The sequence below is a fragment of the Vulpes vulpes genome, chromosome 1 (assembly GCF_048418805.1).
Source record: "Vulpes vulpes isolate BD-2025 chromosome 1, VulVul3, whole genome shotgun sequence".
NCBI lineage: Eukaryota > Metazoa > Chordata > Mammalia > Carnivora > Canidae > Vulpes > Vulpes vulpes.
The window spans coordinates 114847421-114867621 of record NC_132780.1 but is presented as its reverse complement, the minus strand read 5'-3'; the positions used below and the strand labels follow the sequence as shown (position 1 = coordinate 114867621).

The 20201-nt window shown below is 39.4% G+C and overlaps 1 protein-coding gene across 5 annotated transcripts in view; it reads right to left on the bottom strand.

Moving 5' to 3' along the window:
- Positions 1–3412: 3412 nt before the first annotated feature.
- Positions 3413–20201, bottom strand: part of GTPBP8 (GTP binding protein 8) — a 48576-nt gene continuing 31787 nt past the window's right edge. For 2 of the 5 annotated variants that reach the window (XM_025990051.2, XM_072723134.1), the window contains one exon: positions 3413–6471. In XM_025990051.2, the coding sequence (XP_025845836.2) occupies positions 6460–6471 (12 nt within the window). In that variant the 3' untranslated portion in view covers positions 3413–6459. Of the gene's footprint in view, positions 6472–12940; positions 16706–16742; positions 20138–20201 lie in introns of those variants that run through there. The other 3 variants (XM_025990050.2, XM_072723113.1, XM_025990053.2) reach the window with 3 other exon arrangements.

Sequence of the window (20201 nt, the reverse complement as noted above, 5' to 3'; positions counted from 1 at the left end):
GGCCCTGCGTGCCTTACCCCAAAGCATGTCCACCAACCCTTGATTCTGTGGGTGTCCCCATCACTACCCTTTATTGACTATACTTGATGGAGCTGCTGCTTAATATAATGGGAAGCATATGGGCTCTGCAGTCAAAAAGCCTTGGCCTTCCACATTGGTCCTGTGTACTAGTGTGTGACCTTGGGTGACTCATCTAACGGCTCCTTGCCTCAGTCTCCTCGTGTGTGAAACAGTGCGCCCACCCAAGAGGCAGGCTGGACAGGATACAGACAGCCCCGTAGAGCACGTGGTCGGGGTTCAGGAAGCAGCACCACCAGTGTCGCAAGGTACTGCGTGTTCACACTAAACAGAATTCCATCTGAAAGAGGGTTTAAAAAGCTACTGCTTTTTAAAGAATGGCTATGTGCCGCTCAAAAGATAGATTCAAAACAGACGTTGTTTTTGCCAAAAAAAGAGAAAAAAGTCACGAGTAGCTTTTTACAGTAACTGTGTCTGTGGTGCTCTGCTTTCTGGACCACACACTCTACGATTTAGGAAGTCATCCTGTTCCCAATTGTAAATTATCTCCTGGGCCTGTTCCTTTTTGCGCTGAGTTCCCTGTCCTCCCACTCTTTCCCCTGCTATTCAGGACTGCATATGGCTTCTGAGAAAACCATCTGAGTTTCCCATTTATCTCACAGTTTTTATTTCTTCCTTTGCTTTCCTTCACGTGTGTGCACATGTGCTCGCACGTGTGCAGTCTTCCCCTGTCCTGTGTAGCCAGAGATGACTAGCCTCTCCTTGGGTCTCTCTGCAATGCTTACTACTGTGGGTACAGGTCAGCTTCTGCCGAGGAGGGAATTCCACTCATTCATTCATAGGTTCATTCCTTCCTCCCTTTGAACACATAACATGTGCTGGCCATGTTGCCAGGCACTGGGAATATAGAGATGAATTATGATCCCTAAGAAACTCCAGAGCTAACAGGAGAGACAGATGAGTGAACATAAAACCTGAGATACCACAAGGTAAAATACCTTTAAAAGGATTGTAGTTATGGGGTGGGAGAGAGGATTCCCATGAGTTCAGTTTCTACCTAGGTAAGTCAGAGAAGGGAACTTTGAGCTGGGGTAGGAGTTTTCCAGGAGATGATATGTCCATCTGAAAGGAACCCTGCAACCTCACTGCTGTTTTGCCATCCTTTAATCAACCCTTGTCATCTCCCTGAGACATCTGTCTGAGGATTATCCTGTGGTACCACAGGTTCACACATTGGGCAGGCCTTGTCGCATGCTCTGCCATCTTGCTCTAGGGATGAGAATGTCTGGAGGTGAGGTCCCTCCACTTTCCTGTTTACCTTAGTGATGTGGTGCTTCACTCCTCTTCCTTCCTTTCCTTCTCTCTCAGAGGAAGAGGTCCTTTCTCTTTCTAAAAGCAGCTCTTCCTCAGGGATTCCAAGCCAATTTTGACAGAGAGAAATAAGAATAGAACTTTCCAGGTGAAGAAAACAATTTCAACAACTGTGTCAACATGGGAAAGTACCATGGGTGTTTGGAAAACCGTGAGTAATCCAGATTTGCTGAAGCTATCTAGTCTAATTTAATCTTCTTGATGAGTATGAAAAACTACATATTCCTTTAGGAAATACATAGTAAGTGGCATGACTTAGGACTGTGGCTTATGCTTGCTTCAACAAAAACATTTATTTGAGTGCTTCATGTTTTTTGTTAGTGCAGGTACACACACACACACACACACACACAAGATCATGCAGGGTGGTGTGGATACACAGACCTTGATCTTGAGGAACTCACAATCTCTTAGGGAGGAGGGAATAACAACTTCATATTGTAAAGACTATCAGTGCTAGCAAAGATGTGTGCAGTGCCTCTGGCAGCCAGAGAAAGGAAGAAAATTAAGTTGGCATGGACTGTAAGGGAAACAATATAGATAGATAGCATTTGATTGAGGCCTTCAATAATAAGTACAAGTTTATCAACGAGATAGGGAAAAGTAGGGTGTTTCAGGTAAAGGGAACAGGAAGAAAGGTGTGTATGTGTGTGTGTGTTTAGTGGGATATGGCGTGTGAATATGTGTTCATAGAAGGGCAAGTTGTGTCATGGGTTAGAGCAGTGGTTCTCAATGGAGGTGAGGTAGTTATCCCTGGTGGTTCTCAATGGGGGTGACTGTATGTCCCAGCAAACATCTAGTGGTATATTTGAACATTTTTTGATTGTCATGACCTTAGGGGTGGGGTGCTACTGGTATCTAGTGGGTAGAAGCCAGGGTTGATGCTAAATGTTCTATAATGCACAAGACAGTCCTTTATAACTAAGAATCGTCCCATTCAAAATGTCAACAGTCCTGAGACTCAGACACGTGGGGTAGAGTATGGCAGTCCTACAAATAGTGGCAAGACATGAGGTTGGGAAGACAGATTAGTGTTAATTTGTGAAAGGTCTTATATGCTATATAGTATAATAGAGGTTTCTAGAAAAGCAGGTTTCATGTTTATTCATTTGATTGGTCTCAGTTTACTCAATAATCCTCATTTATAACATAGCTCACTTAAAAGTGATAACAGAGCATTTTCTGTACAAAATTCCATAACTAAAGCTTTGATCACTTGAATCAAGATCTCCTTATGGAAAAGTGTTCATTTGTGTCCCCTTCCTCGTTACCAGCTAGATTTCTTTGCCCTCTGCCACTCCTTCCCCACCTCCCTGTAAGTTGTCCAGGGTCATCTGCTGAGCCTCTGGTTAAGCTGAGCCATGAAGTACAAGGGCTGAGCTCAGGGTAAAGGTGGACCTGGTCCCTTTGAGACCATGAGTGATCTGCTCACTTGTTTAGAATTACAGTTAGGTATGGGTTTTCAAGAAAGATGGGCTCTGATCCAGGACTAATACTGGCTGTTTGTGAACAGAAGTCTGAGGATCACTTTTTCTAAGCCTTATTTATATTGGAAAAGCTGAATTCATATTCTCTTCACTTAATTCAGTACTTTCCCCCACATTCTTGCATTATGAATCCCTGCCCCATCCCCAGAATTTGGTGTTAGAGCCACTCCATTATTAGGAACTTGATAATTAGCTAGAGCTTACTTAGGAAACACAGAAACTTCCAAGGCCTAGTTTCAACCTTCTAAAATAAGGTATCTGTCCAGAAAGTATTTTCCAAAGAATGGGTCCAGGAAGGTTACAGGGCAGGCTCCTCATTCTGATGAAAGACGATTTAGTGATCAGTCAATTACTAGAGACTGTGTATTAGTGCTTCTCAAAACGTGGAGGCCAGAGAACATTTTCAAATACTGGAATTTTTGATGGCACACTTAAGGAGATTAAATGTTATCTACTGTTATCATCCCACAATGAATGTATTCATATACTGAAGTTAAAATGATAACCTATGCCCAGAAAGGAAGAAAGACCACACATTTTATTTTTTTATTTTTATTTTTTATTTTTGTAATACTTATTTAGTGTTTAATATACCTAAGGCAGGGTAAGGCAGGGTTGAGACTAGAGTGAGGCAAGTACAATACTAATTCAGAAGCAAAATTTAAGAAAACGGCAAAAAAGTAAGTCACCAGGATACATAATATTTTCAAACAAGATTTTAAAAAATCAAAATTGATGCAAAAAATCCATTTTGAAAAAATATCCAAATCATAAATACAGACAAGTTTGGTAGTAAGGTGCGAAACTCTTTGCCTACTTTGTCTGATTTAATACCCGAACAACCATATGAAGTTGATATTATTATACGTATTTTTATACATATTTTACTGATAAGAAATGACTCTTAAAGTAGTGAAGAGGTAAAGGAGGAAGAAAGATGGGACAGCTTGCAGTTCCCAGGTTAGGATTAGTGTTTGCTGAGAAATGAGTTCAAAGGCAGACAAAGGTATGTGTCACTCACTATCCATTGTGCCCTGGGCAGTGTACAGTGATCTAGGCAGGACTGGGTGTCACATGCAGGGAGGAGCGAAGACCACACATTTTAAAAGTCAGACAAATCCCTCACCCTTCTTCTCCAGAAGTATATGCTTCAGAGTAGGACTGCCAGGTAAAATACTGGATGCTCAGCTAATTTTGAATTTCAGATAAATAATGAATATTATTAAAGTATATAAGTGTGTCCCATGATAAGTTCATTTATCTGAAATTCAAATTTAACTGAATACCCTGTATTTTTATTTGTTAAATCTGGCAGTCCCACTCCAGAGAGAAAATGAGATGGCAATCTTGTATTTATTCAGTCAGGATCTGTGCCCATATGCTTCTCTGGGGTAAGCGGCTTGTCTCTCTGAATATTATTCTTGTTAAAGATGTACACCACATGTGCCCTTGACCCTAGGCAACTACTTCACCTAGTGTTCAACCGAAGAAATCGTGATCTGCCTTAATGCTGGAGGTGGAGAAAAGGCTACCTGGAGAGGGCTTACTCAGAGATATTGCTCTCTGATGCGGTAGGTTTCTTAAGTATTTTTTTCACTCAACAAGTATTAATTGAGTGCACTTAGGAAAGGTCCTTAGTAAGAAGAAGGAAGTCATTTCTTGTTAAAACAAGAAACAAATAATTCCTGTTCTCATGATGTCTACGTGCTTAAGGGGGAAAAGTTTTAATACTAATCTTAATATCCTTAGCTTTTATCCTAGAGTTGATCTGAGTTAGATGTGACTCCATGTATTGGCTTTATCACACTTGAGCTCCTTGTTACTCTTTGAATACGTTTGCTTATGGCCCTTGATCATGCTTGCTTTTTTGCTTTTGGGGGTAAAATTCTCGCTCTCTGGCATCTCTTACAGTAGATTCTATTAAAATATGCAGCGATATATATACTGGTGTGAAAAGGAAAGCTTTAGAGGCGTGACTGTCCTGAGCACTTTTGTTTCTTGGGTGTGTGCATGTGTATAGGTGTGTTTGTGAGTATATCTGGGTGTACAGATGATGGGTCTCTTGAAAACGCTGGGTGTACAAAGATTATCTCTTTTCTGAGTGAGCCTTCATTTTTAAAAACCATTTCCTTAACTAGTTTAGTTATAAAAGCAAACAGTTGGACGGCTCCAGTAACAACTTCTTGGGCAGGAAAGATGGCTGCTGCTCAGAGCTTGGTTGAGTAGCAGACACCGAAATGTGGCTTGGCTCCGTCCCCTGGCAAAGCATGATGGTGTTAAGTTCCACTAGAGGCCCTGGTACCTTCTCAGAAACCTGCCAAATCAGGCACAGACTTGCTAGCAGCCACAATGGAGGGATCCTACTGACCCATGCCCAGTTCTCAGGAGGTAACTGGCAAGAGGGAAGAAAGCAAAACAAGCAACCAAATCCCTATATACCTTATAAATCTGACTTGGAAATTCTGCCTCAAGGCTGTCAAAAAGTAGAAATAATGATTTCAAGGCCAGTTCTTGGACATTTAGTCTTTAACATAGAAAAAAATAGATCTAATTACTTGATTATCAGCTTGTTTTTTTTTAAATCTAGCCATTCTCAGGATCAGATGACTCTGGTCCTTTGCCTGTGAGACGTTTCCTTGATTATCTGAATCTCCTCTGCTAGAGATAAGTTGATTTGTCTCCATTCTGTCCGAGGTTGTGGAGCTAGGATTCCCTTGGAGAAATGTAATGTAGATTAAGTTCCTCTGCTTGGCTTCTGACTGAAGCCAGAAAGAGGATTTAGAGACAGCAATCTGGGCACGGCCTTTTGCTGCCCTCTGGAGGAAAAGGTGGGTATTGAACTAGCCTTAAAGACTGTTGTGCCCGGTAACAATTTATACTTAAAGCTATTAAGTTAAACTAAAATGTGAATCTACATGTCACAATAGAAAGATATATTAAATAAATGGAGTTTGAAAGGTTTCTCTGTAAGAGTCTTATTTTCAGTAAAGGGATTTTAATTCCACCCCCTATTTTTCTGTTTGCTAAGAACTTGTTTCTTGTTTTTCTCTCTAAATTCTTTTTTTCCTTCAACCATCATTTCATGTACCTTGAGAGAGCTATAAGAATATCATAAAGAATAATCTTTAAACATGTTTAAGAAGTGAAAACCAGCATTTGATTGAGAAAAACTGTCATTCTGACACACTCCAAATCATAAACTCAGATTTATACCTATATATTCAGATCAAAATCCAAACCAAAATTCACCTTAAGAATTCAAATGAATTATGTTAGTCTTATACCTTCTGAGAGTCCCTCAACGCAGGTGAGAGACTTTTGCATGCAAATCATACTTTTTGTTTGTTTGTTTTTTAAGAAGGCTCCCTGCCCCGCATGGAGCCCAGCTTGAAGTTTGAACTCAACAGGAGCTGAGGTCAGGAGTCCGAATGCAACCAACTGAGCCACCCAGGCGCCCTTTCACTTTGATTTTGGATAGAAATATATGCCTAGCTCACCTAACAGTCCAAGCAGTTGTTCCTGGTATACAGTGACTTTCCTCCAGGCAATGATTCCACCAATGGCTCCACCATCCTTTAGGGCTTTATCCTATCTCCTGAACAGGAAAGAGTGTGTGAAAGAGGCAAAATTATTCTAAAGACACTAATTTAGGGATGGCATCCATTGTTTAAAACTCAGTGACATGGTCACCCTAAATTCAAGAGAGGCTAAGAAGAGCAGCCCAGCTGTATACCAAAGAATAAAAGGAGAACCTCGATCTTGTTGTACAGCTAGCAATCTCTGATACATGGTTTGTGTATCATGTTATGAGTTTCAGGCTTTATCGTGGACTTAATATGCCATTGACAGCAAAAGAGTAAAATGATCATATTTTTAATTTTGGAAAAGTCATTCTATCAGCAGCAAAGAGAATGGCTCGGCTGATTGATTGGCTCGGCTGATTGATTGGATAACCGGGAAGAGAGAAATGTTATTCAGTAAAACACAGGAAGAGGTGCAAGTTCACAGGGAGGGGGTGGGAAGTAAGTGCAGTTAGGGACGTGCTGAATATGAGATGCTTTCGCATCATCAGGGGAAAATACAGATACATGCTCTGGTTGCCTGCTCTAAAGTCTGAAGTTCAGGAAAGAAACCTGAGCTGCAGATGGGGATTTGTGTTTTCATCTTCTGGAGGTAGCCATTGGAGCATATAGAGAACCACTGGGCAGAGGGAGAGGGACTGGCAAAGGACACTGAGTGGGAGCATCCCAAGCAAGAAGGAAAAGTGGCAGGATGTAATGTCACAGATGCGCAGGAAGAAATTATTTCAAGTAGGCAGTAGTTAACAATGTCCAAGCCAAAAACAGGATATTTTGAAAAAGAGGCTGTGTGTATATGCTGGTTATTCGATTTATCTACCCTTCTCTCCCTTTCTCTGTGCCCCAGAGGCTGAGACCTGTCAATACTTTACCACTTGAGGTCCTTTGCTCTCTGGCTTCCAACTGGGTTTGGCCAATGGCAGATTAGAAAGCAGAAAAGGGCAAGATATTTTCCTCCATTCCTTCCCTGTTTCTGTGTCTCGTCTCAGGGAATAGGTACATCAGTTGACTTGACTTCAGTTCCCACCAAGTGTCCGGCTCTCCTGTTTTAGTTCTCACTGTGCTACCTTCTTTTTTGTTTCTTCACCCCCAGGAATGATAATGGTTTACCACTCTCCCTACTGTCTGAGTGCATCACCATCACATGGCTGTTGCCTACATCTCTGTAAGTAACCTCTTCTTTTGAGCCATCTGGAGTGGATTCCACTTCCTTCTGGCACACTCCTTGATAAAGCAGTTTTAGTAGGAAGTCAGAAACCAAACTGTCATGGGTTAAAGACTAAGTACATAGTGAAGAAGGAGTTTGACATCCAAGAAATCTGGCCACGGAATTAATTTTTCTCTTATTGTGAAAGGGAAGGAGAGAGAGGACAACCACTATAAATACCCTGAAGTGGAGGGAGGAGTTTGTTCTTTCCAAGATGGAAGAGACTTTATGTTTAAATGCTGATGGGAAAGAGTCCATAGAGAAGGGTATATTGTTGATATTCATGAGTAGGTTCATCTATTGCCTAAAGTGTATGAGAAGGCAGAGTGATTGGAGACATGGAACACAGATGGGGACTTGCCTTAGGTGAAGAGAGGATTGCCTTATCCAATGTAACTGGTGGAATGGAAGAGGGGATGGGTAAGGAGGACAAGAAGGTTTATAGGTTTGGCATTAGGAATTTGAGAGAATTCTTATCTAAGGGCTTGTTTTCTCCTGTAATCACATAAAATTCAGAGAGTGGAATTAATATGGGGGTAGGCATTTGCCAGGCAGATGTGATAAAAGTATAATGAGGTGAGGGGGTTAGGAACATCAGCAAGAGATAGACTAGGAGAATCTAAGCTACATACAAATGGGGATGAAGGTGAAAGGGTATCAATGAGGAGAGAGAAAGAGTTAAGGACTGGTGCTTCAGGGAGGCTTAAGATCAGTTTTATAAGGAATAACTTGAGTAAGAAAGTTGAAAAGACAGAAGCTGATGTGACAAAGAGAAATGTCTGACTTTATGATTTCAGAGATGGAACAATTGTGGATGACAACAAGATTTAGGATATGACTTGTGAGTGCACGAATGGAATGAATTTGAAAGTCACCAATTAGGAATGACTATTATTAATACGATGGCATCATTTTCACTCCAGATATAGATCTTTTTTGCCTCTTCCCCAACTTAGAGTCATACTCTATGTAACATTTTATAACCTCTTTTATTTTTATTTTTTTTATTTTTTTATTTTTTTTAAATTTATGATAGTCACAGAGAGAGAGAGAGAGGGGCAGAGACACAGGCAGAGGGAGAAGCAGGCTCCATGCACCGGGAGCCTGACGTGGGATTCGATCCCGGGTCTCCAGGATCGCGCCCTGGGCCAAAGGCAAGCGCTAAACCGCTGCGCCACCCAGGGATCCCTTTATAACCTCTTTTATAATCTTTATATAACATGAGCATTTCCCTGTGCCATTACATATCTTTGAAAAATGATTGTCACAGTTTTTACCTGTTCACCAAAATCCATTTCCTTCTTCTTGGACTATATTTCCATGGCTCTCCTGCTGATAGGTGTAGCCAATGGAAATGACTGAGTGTAATATGTGCCATTCCTGAGCCAATGCTCTCAAGATGGTGTTTTTCCTGTGTGTTATCTGTTCCCCCTTCTTAGAGCAAGATGCAAATGATAAGGCCCCATGGGAATTCAAAGTCAAAGGGAAGAAGGAGCCTAAAATTCTGAATAATCATGTACTGAATACAATGTGGATGAGAATAAACAGGTTTTGTGTTTGAAACATAATATTTTTGGGTCTGTTTATTCTAGCAGTTTTACCTATCCTGTTTTCATCCTACTATACTTTTTTTAATTCAAAAATTTTATTTTAATTAATTTTTTGAAATTTGAATATAGTCGATACAATGTTACATTAGTTTCGTTTACAACATAGTGAATCAACATTTGTCTGTGTTATGCTATGCTCCCCACAAGTATAGCATTTGACAGATGGTCACCATACAACACTATTACAGTATCATTGATTATATTCCCTATGTTGTACCTTTTATTCCTATGACTTATTTATTCCATTCTTCCACTCTCTTTCACACATTTTGCCCATTCTCCACCTCTTTCCCCTCTGGCAACCATCAGTTTGTTGCCTGTATTTCTAGGTCTGATTTGGCTTTTGTTTACTCATTTGTTTTTTAGACCCCACGCATGTGTGAAATCATATGGTATTTTTCTTGGTCTCCCTTATTTCCCTTAGCAGAATTCCCTCTAGGTCTATCCCTGTTGTTGCAAATGACACAATCTCATCCATCTCAAAGGCTGTGTAATATTCCATTACATATGCAAATATGTATATTGTGAACGTGCGTGTGTGTATATATACATACCACATATTCATTATCCTTTCATTTACCAATAGACACTTGGGTTGCTCCCATAGATTGTCTATTGTAAATAATCCTGCAGTAAATCCAGCAATAAACATAGGGATGCATATCTTTTGAATTAGTGTTTTTGGTTTCTTTGAGTAAATTCCCAGTAGTGGAATTTTTGGATCATATGGTATTTCTATCTTTAATTTTTTGAGGGACTTCCAAACTGTTTTCCACAGTGGCTACACCAAATTCCACTCCTACCAACAGTGCACATCCTTTCTCTATATCTTTGCCAAAACTTGTTATTTCTTGTCTTTGATTTTAGTCATACTGACAGGTCTAAGGTGATATTTCTTTTTTTTTTTTTATCTTTTTTTTTTAAGATTTTTTATTTATTCATAGAGACAAACAGAGAGAGAGAGGCAGAGACACAGGCAGAGGGAGAAGCAGGCTCCACGCAGGGAGCCCGATGCGGGACTCGATCCTGGGTCTCCAGGATCACGCCCTGGGCTGAAGGAGGCGCTAAACCGCTGCACCACCAGGGCTGCCCCTAAGGTGATATTTCATGGTGGTTTTGATTTGCATGGCCCTGATGAGTGATACTGAGAATCTTTCTTTACATGTGTCTGTTGGAAAAATGTCTATTCAGGTCCTCCACTCATTTTTTAATTGGACTGTTTTTTTTTATGTTGACTTGTGTAAGTTCTTTATATTTTTTGAATATTAGCCCCTTATCAGATATATCATTTGCAAATTCCTTCTCCCATTCAGTAGGTTGCCTTTTTGTTTTGTTGATGGTTCCTTTCACTGTGCAAAAGCATTTTATTTTTATGTAGTACCATTGTTTATTTTTTGCTTTTATTTCCCTGGTCTTAAGAGACACTTCTAGAAAAATGTTGCTATGGCCAATGTCAGAAAAATATGGCCTGTGTTGTCCACTAGGATTCTTATGGTTTCAGGTCTCATATTTATTTAGGTCTTTAATCCACTTAGAGTTTATTTTTGTATATGGTATTAGAAAAATGGTCCATATTTCATTCTTTTACATGTAGCTGTCCGGTTTTCCCAGCACCATTTGTTGAAGAGACTGCCTTTTCCCCCCACTGTATATTCTTGGCTTCTTTATCATAGATTAATTGGCCCTATAAGGATGGGTTTATTTCTGGGCTCCCTATTCTGTTCCATTGATCTATACATCTATTTTTTTGTGCCAGTACTACACGGTTTTGATCACTACAGCTTTGTAGGTACATCTTGAAATCTGGAATTGTGATACCTACAGTTTGTTTGTTTTTTCCTCAAGATTGTTTTGGCTCTTTGGGGCCTTTTGTGGTTCCATACAAATATTAGTATTATTTTTTCTAGTTCTGTGAAAAATGCTGTTAGTAGTTTGAATCTGTGGATTGCTTTAGGTAATATGGACATTTAAACAATGCTCCAATTCATAAGCATGGAATATCTTTCCATTTTTTAGTGTTGTCTTCAAGTTCTTCCATTAATGTTTTATAGTTTTCAGAGTACAGGTCTTTTACTTCCTTGGTTAAGTTAAGTTTATTCCTAGGTATTTTGTTCCTATTGGTATGATTGCAAACAGGATTGTTTTCTTAATTTCTCTTTCTGCTACTTGTGTCTAGTGTATAGAAATGCTACAGATTTCTGGGTATTAGTTTCATATCCTACACATTTATTGAATTCATTTATTACTTAGTTTTTTTGTTTATTTTTTTAAATTTTTTTATTTTTTTATTAATGATAGGCACACAGTGAGAGAGAGAGAGAGAGGCAGAGACACAGGCAGAGGGAGAAGCAGGCTCCATGCACCGGGAGCCTGATGTGGGACTCGATCCCAGGTCTCCAGGATCGCGCCCTGGGCCAAAGGCAGGCGCTAAACCGCTGCGCCACCCAGGGATCCCTGTTTGTTTATTTTTTTGTTTTGTTTTGTTTTGGTGAGGTCCCCAGGGTTTTCTACATATAGTATCACGCCATCTGCAAGTAGTGATAGTTTAACTTTTTCTTTACCAATATGGACACCTCATTTTATTTTCTTGTCTGATTGCTGTTGCTAGGACTTCTAGAACCATGTTGAATAAAAGTGGTTAAGAGTGGGCATCCTTGTCTTGTTCCTGATCTTAGAGGAAAACCTCTCAGTTTTTCACCATTGAATCTGATATTAGTTATGCATTTTTCATATATGGCCTTTATTATGTTGAAATATGTTCCTCTAAGCCCACTTTTTTGAGAGTGTTTTAAAATCATGAGTATTCAATTTTGTCAAATGCTTTTCCACATCTGTTGAAATGATCATATGACTTTTATCCTTTCTTTTGTTGATGAGTACCACACTGCCTGATTTGCAAATAATGAACCACCCTTGCATTCCTGAAATAAGTCCCACTTCATCATGATGAATGATCTTTGAATGTAGCTTGTTAATATTTTGTTGAGGAACTTTGCATCTATGTTCATCAGAGATATTGGTCTTTAAGGTTTTTTTTTTTTTTTTTGGTGTTTTATCTGGTTTTGGTATCAGGATAATGCTGGCCTTATTTGAAAATTTTCCATTCTCTTCTGTTTTTTGGAATAATTTGAAAATAGATACTTTTTTGGAAATATTTGTTAGAATTCACCTGTGAATTCATCTGGTCCTGGATTTTCGTTTTTTAGGTAGTTTTTTTTTTTTTAAATAACAATTCAATTTTGTTTCTAGTAGTTGGTCTGTTTAGATTTTCTATTTCTTCCTGATTCAGTTTTGGAAGATTATGTTTCTAGGAAATAATTTATCTCTTCTAGGTTGTCTAATTTGTTGGTATATGTGTTTTTCTAGTAGTCTCTTATAATCCTTTGTATTTCTTATGGTGTCAGTTGTTACTCCTCTTTCATTTCTAATTTTATTTATTTGGGTCCTTTCTCTTTTTCTTTTGATGAGTCTGGGTAAAGGTTTATCAATTTAGTTGATCTTTCCTGAAAACCAGCTCTTGGTTCATTGTTTTTTGTTTTGTGTTGTTTTGTTTTAGTCTCTATGTCATTTGTGCTATGATCTTTATTAATTCTTTCTTTCCACTCACCTTGGACTTTGTTTTTCTTTTTCCAGTTCCTTTATGTGAAAGTGTAAATTATTTATTTGAACTTTTTCTTATTTTTTGAGATTGACCTGTAATGCTATATGTTTCCCTCTTAGAACTGCTTTCACTATGTCCTAAAGACTTTGGATTGTGTTTTTATTATCATTTGTCTCCATGTATTTTTAAATTTCTTCTTTGATTACTTCTTTGACCCACTGGTTGTTTAGTAGCATTTGTTGAGCCTCCACAAGTTTGTGTTTTTCATTTTTTTTTCTTGTGATTTCCAGTTTGATACCATTGTGGTTGGAAAACATGCATGGTATGATTTCAATCTTAAATTTTTTGAGGCTTGTTTTGTGGTCTAACATGTGATTTGTTCTGGAGAACGTTCCATCTGCACTTGAAAGAATGTTTTCTGTTGTTTTGGATGGAATGTTTTGTATATCTGTTATGTCCATCTGGTCTAATGTATTAATCAAAGACACCGTTTCCTTACTGATTTCCTGCCTGGATGATCTGTCCATTGATATAAGTGGGGTGTTAAAGTCCCCTACTATTATTGTCTATTTCCATCAATTTCTCTCTTTATGTCCATTAATACATGCTTTATGTATTAGGTGCTCCAGTGTTGACTGTGTTGATATTTATAACTGTTATATCCTCTTGGTGGATCAATCCCTTTACCATTATGTAATGTCCTTCTTTGTCTTTTATTACAATCCTTGTTTTAAAGTTTGTTTTGTCTGATCCAACTTTTTTTCCTTTTGCTTCCATTACATGGTAAATGTTTTTCCATCCCTTCACATGAGTAAGGTGGAAGGGGAATGTAGACTGTATCCTTCAGACCCTTCCACCCAGAGAGTGTTCATAGCTCCCCTCTCACCACAGCTGCCAGCTGGTAGAGTTCTAAGCTTGGTTCTTTTTATGCTAGTTGCTCTTTTAAACCACGAGTTTTTTTCTGTGCCCCAGCATGACTGCAGCTAGTATGGGTTAAAGGGCTTGGAGCTTGCTAAAGCAGCAAAATTGGCTATAGTGTCTGGACCCTGCTCCAGCCTGTGCTTTCAAGGTAGAGGAGGGACATAAACTCTTATCATTCTCCAGTCCCTGTGACTCAGAGAGTGTTCCTGAAGCTTCTCTCGCCATTTGGTGGAATTCTGGGCTTGCTCTTTCATATGCTAGTTGCTCTTAAACCAAGGCATTTTTTCCTGTGCTAAAAATTAGCACTATTTTGCAATTATTCTGGAGTATAAACTATCTCTTTCCATGTCAAACTTTATATTTGTCTCCATGGAGCAAATGGATGATCCTACTTGAGGTATAGCTCTAGGATGATTCTTTCAAGTTGGGGTGGGTCTTATGGTTTTTATAGGGTCTTTACACAGGACTTCTCAGACACAAAGTAACAGCCTACTCCCAGATTGTCAGATTTTCCCAAATCAAATTAGATAATTCCTATCCCCAGTTTTGGGAGTCCTTTTTACCAATCAATGCCCTAACTTGTATATACAAGACTTGAGAGTCAATAAATTCAATTTAGGTTGGAATTCTTCAACCAACAAAATTAAATTTGGGGTCAAGTTCAGCCCTGCAGCTTATAAGAAATAAGTGATTCTTGCAGGACCACCACAGAAGCTCTCTGATTCTCTATGGCTAGAGTTAAAAGTTAAAGATCTGAGCTTGTCATTTTGTGTAGGCTCTCCAGTGCACTCAGAAGCATCACTGCTACCATAATTGTTATCTAGTCCTCTTGGGGCTTCAGTAGGCATTTCATCACAATCAACTTCAGGTAAGTAAGCAACAAAATACCCCACAGCATGGGTTTATCATATTTCAGTTCCTCTTGATAAGGAGATCATTACTGAGTTCAAAGCTAAGGGACATGGCCAAACCAACAATATCCCATTTTGAGGGGCTGTTTCACAGGACTACTTCTTGTTCTGAGTATCATAACAGTCAGGGTCCATTAGGAAAATAGATTCATACTATTCCACTAGAGAGAATTTAACATAAGGAACTGGTTAAATAGATGTTTAAGAACTGAAGAGCATACATGCAAAAGCAGTTACAATTCCTGGAGCTGAAGAAACAAGGGGAAAGGTTTGGGATTATCACAATATAGACTTTTGGAGGAAGGGATCTGCAGAATTAGGACCAAGATCTTAGAGGAAAGAACACCATCCAGGTGCTGCTATGACCTCTGAGGGGTCAACTAGTTCTGCTAGCATGTCAAAAGAGTCAGAGACTAGAACAAACTGCCAGTACCCAGGATAAAGAGCTGTTGCAGAGTAATACTGTTAGAAGGGAGTAAACAGGAAGGAACAAGTCCTTTTCCTCCTTTTTTCTGCCTTCCATCCTCCCTCTAGTAGTCCATATTAATGTAATTACCAGCTGGCAAAGATGATTTGGTTTTGCAGAGTCCCAGCCACAGCATCACAGAGCAAAGTATAGAAGGGTAGGATTGAAATTGAGAAGCCACAGTAAGATGGCCCAGAATGCACATGTTTCTAAATACAATGGTGCACACATGTGCGTACACACACACACACACACATCCTGAGACTGGTGTACACTATTTTGGCATTAAATTTTTTTTCTCATTATATTAACACACATTTCTTTCCTTATTTTCCTTTCCTTTAAATAGAAAATACAAATAAACTCAAAAGAAAAAAGATGTATCCCACTGCTGGAAAGATGACCATTGTTAACACCTTCATTTAGATTCTTCTAGACCTTTTTTTCAATGTGAAGGGGTGTATTTTCCATGAAATTGGAAATTTATATACAGTGTTATTTAAATTTTTTTTTTTACTTAAATTCAATTTGCAAATATATAGTATAGCATCCAGTACTCATCTCATCATGTGCCCTCCCTAATGCCAGTCACCCAGTCAACCCATCTCCCCACCCACCCCTCCTCTTCAACCCTTCATTTTCCAGAATTAGGGGTCTCTCATGGTTTGTCTTCTTCTCTTTTTCCCCATTCAGTTTCCCCCCTTCCCTTATGGTCCCTTTCACTATTTCTTATGTTCTACATATGAGTGAAACCATATGATAATTGTCTTTCTCTGACTGACTTATTTTGCTCAGTATACCTTCCAGTTCCAACCACATCAATGTAAATGGCAGGTATTCATCCTTTTTGATGCCTGAGTAATATTCCATTGTATATGTATACTACATCTTCTTTATCCATTCATCTGTTGAAGGACATTGTGGCTCCTTCCACAGTTTGGGTATTGTGGACATTGCTGCTATGAACATTGGAACATTGGGTGCAGGAGTCCCATCATTTCACTACATCAGTATCTTTGGGTAGATGCCCCATAGTGCAATTGCTGGGTCATAGAGTAGCTCTATTTTTAACTTCTTGAGAACCTCCACACTGTTTCCAGAGTGGCCGCACCAGCTTGCATTTCCACCAACAGTGCAATTTTAGCCATTCTCACTGGTGTGAGGTGGTATCTCATTGTGGTTTTGATTTGTATTCCCTGATGGCAAGTGATGTGGAGCATTTTCTTATGTGCTTGTTGGCCATGTGTAGGTCTTTGGAGAAATGTCTCTGTTTCTTGACTGGGTTGTTTCTGTCCTGGGTGTTGAACTTGATAAATTCTTTATAGGTCTTGGATACTAGCCCTTTATCTGATATGTCATTTGCAAATATTTTCTTCCATTCTGTAGGCTGCCTTCTAGTTTTGTTGACTATTTCCTTTGCTGTACAGAAGCTTGCTTTCTTGATAAAGTCCCAGTAGTTCATTATTGCTTTTGTTTCCCCTGCCTTTACAGATGTGCTTGCAAGAAGTTGCTGTGGTTACATACAGTGTTCTGAGCTGCTTGAAAAAAAACACCTTATCGTATCATCAAAAATTGCTCACATCAATACATAAATTTATTTATTTACAACAGTGGGTTCAAAACTGTTCTTATAACACTTAATGGGAGGGCCCTGCATTCTACCATATATCTCAATCACAACAATTCCACTTTTACTTGTTTTACATATTTGATTTCCGTGGGGAAAAAGAATTCAGTGGCCAAAATATTAGAAACCAACTGTTTCATCATATAAGTATCATATCATTTTCCACTTTTATGATAACCAAAGATAACTTTATATTTAAATTTTTGTAGAAAACCCTAGTAACATGGGGTATCATGCTTTTTATGTTTCTACTCATTTGACAGTACCTGAAAATTATTTTAATCGGCATTTCTTGGATTACTAAGATGGCCAAGGTTTTATTTATTTGATGGTCATTGTGTCTGTGGCAGTCTTTCTTTACAGACTCTACATTTTCTAGGCATGGATCTAAAACCTTACTTTCTGTCTAATGTACAGAGCCCCTGCCTCTTCCACACCTTCCCCTCACTCCCCCACCCCCAGTTCAAGGAAGCTCTGACTTGAAATATCCACTGCTTATCTGCAACCCCATTTCCCTGCCCTCTACACTTGGTAATGATTGTATATCCTCCTCCACAGACAACACAGATGCTTTTGCTCTGGGGTCCCTCATCCTCCTAGTACCCCACACTAGACATCACATCTAAAGCTATTTTTTATTTTTCTTCCTGGCTTGGATAATAAAGGCTTTTTTTATCTTTAAATCAACCCCTTTACCTGAATACTTGATCCTATCCTTGTTGGTCTCCTCTGGATTTAGTATGGTGCCTGGCAAACAATGGATGCTCAAAAACTATTGAATGAATAATGGATCTTGTTCTATTAATTTTCTCCCTTCTATCTCCGTAGTATGGCTAGCTTCTCTAACTCTTCTCTCTTTTTGCCTCCTTTCCTTTAGTCTGTATGTGAGCAAGTCATTTCCTGTTCATAATTGTCAGTTTTGTGTATTAACTGGGCTAGGCTAGAGTACCTAGTTACTCAGTCAAACACTAGGTGTTTCTGTGGAGGTGTTCTACAGATGGAATTGTCAGCTACAATCAGTTAACTTTATGTGAAAAAGAGATTATCCTGGGAAATCTGGGTAAACCCAATCCAATCAGCTTAAAAGGTTTTAAAACCAGAACTGAGGTTTCCCTGAAAACAGGAAAGAGGAAGAAATCCCATCAAACAGAAGATCAGTAGCTTCAGCTCCTGCTTGAGTTTCCAGTTTGCTCTTGTTGGCCTGCTATATGGACTTCAACCTTGACTATCCAACCTCCACAACTGTGCATGTCAATTCTTTCAGATAACTTCTATGTTTTAAAAGCTATCCAAGTAATCACAATCAGCCAGTTTTGGGAACCAACAGCATTCAGGGTAAAACCCAAGTTCTGCCCAGGATCTGATACCACAACTCCCAGCTTCATCCCTCAGCACATACCATGCTCCAGCTATTCTGACCCAAGACTAATGATTCTTCCAACCCATGTTGTTTAACTCTTTTGTCAGGGATGTCCTTCTTCCCTTATCTGCCTGAGAAATTCCTAATCATCTTTTAAAAACTCTATTCCAGCATATCTAGTCTCTTACTCAACCAGTAAATATCGATAAACTATGAAGTTATATATATGTGTGGTTTAACCACATTAAATATGTGTGGTTCTTTGTATAGCAATTATACCTCAATAAAGCTATTAAAAAATAAAGCTATTAAAATCTACTGAGGTCTTACTATATGCCAGGCTCTGAGCTAAGCATTAAGAGAAAAAATTAGTAAACTATACTGGTAGTACTGCCTTCAGTAAGCTCAGATGCTGTTGGAGAGAACATACAAGTACACTAATACAATACGGTGAAGTAAATTTTTTTTTACTTAGATTTTGTTTACTTATTCATGAGAGACACACAGAGAGAGGCAGAGACATAGGCAGAGGGAGAAGCAGCTTCCTCACTGGGAGCCTGAACAGTGAAGTAAATTCTATGAGAGAGTACGTGGTAGCTGAATAATGGCTCCGCAAAGATGTCCACATCCCAAACCACGGACTCTGTGACTGTTACCTTACATTGCAAAACAAACTTTGCAGATGTGATTAAGTTAGATTCTGAGATGAGATTATATTGGATTATTTTGGTGGGTCCAATGCAATCACCAGGGTACTTCTAAGTAGGAAGGTGGATGAGAGAGAGAAAAGGAGGGTGGAGGGAGTTTGAAAGATGCTACATTACTGACTTTGAAAATAGAGGATGGGGATCCCTGGGTGGCTCAGGGGTTTAGCACCTGCCTTCGGCCCAGGGTGTGATCCTGGAGACCCCGGATCTAGTCCCACGTCGGGCTCCCTGCATGGAGCTTGCTTCTCCCTCTGCCTGTGTCTCTGCCTCTCTCTCATGCATAAATAAATAAAATCTTAAAAAAAAAGAGGATGGACATATGAACTCAGGAATGCAATGGAAGTGGTCTTTAGAAACTGGAAAAAATTAATGAATTTTCCACTAGAGCCTCCAGAAGGATCCAGCCCTGCCAACTTTAGTCCAGTGGGATCCATTTTGGACTTCTGACCTCCAGAAATATAATTCTTTTAAGCAATGAAGTTTGTCATGATTTATTACAGCAGCAATAATAAGCTAACACAGAGGCCAATTCAAAGCACGATGGTAATATATAAAGAAGTCTCTATATCAAGCTATGGACTGGGGAATGGGATTTCAGGAAGAACCACCAGGGGAAGGAAGACTGTGTTTCATAGAGTTGATCCAAGTGGAGGAATTAGTATTTGCAAAGGCATGCAGGAAGAGCTTGGCAAATGTTACAAGAGGACAAGATGATTACTCCGATGAAACAGTAGAAATAAGAACAATATTAATTCTGGTAAGAGTAAATATGTTTGTATGCCAGACACTGTTCTAAAGCACTTTACAACCCTAAGGAAGAGGCTACTATTTTCATTTTACCCCCTAGGACACTAAGGTTTGTTGGAGTTAAGTAAATTTCCTGAGGTCATAGAATTAGTAGTAAATGGCAGACCTAGAATTATAACCTTGGTGGTCTGTCTCCAGAACCCATGGGCTGCCTTTCTAACACGTTATAGACCTTTCTCAAGTAAGGTGTCGTCAGTGTGGCTGAAGACAATCTACCAAGAAGTTATTAATGAGGTGAAGATCAGCAGAGCTTGCAGCACCAGCTTGCTGTAAACACTGATGGAGGATGGGGGTGCCCGACAGTCGGAGAGATGGGGAACCTTCCTGGACGGGCTTGGACAAAGTAAATCTCCTCTTCTGTGTTTCAAATACCACACCTTGCGTAAGCCTCTTTATTTCGTTTCTTCCGCTCCCCCTAATGTCTGATGCGGAAATGGGGGTGTACGGGCGGCCTCCGGGTCTACACCTGTAAAATGCCTTTAAGTAATTCCGAACTTCCCCGTAGGGAAGCCTCAACACAAGGCAGATTC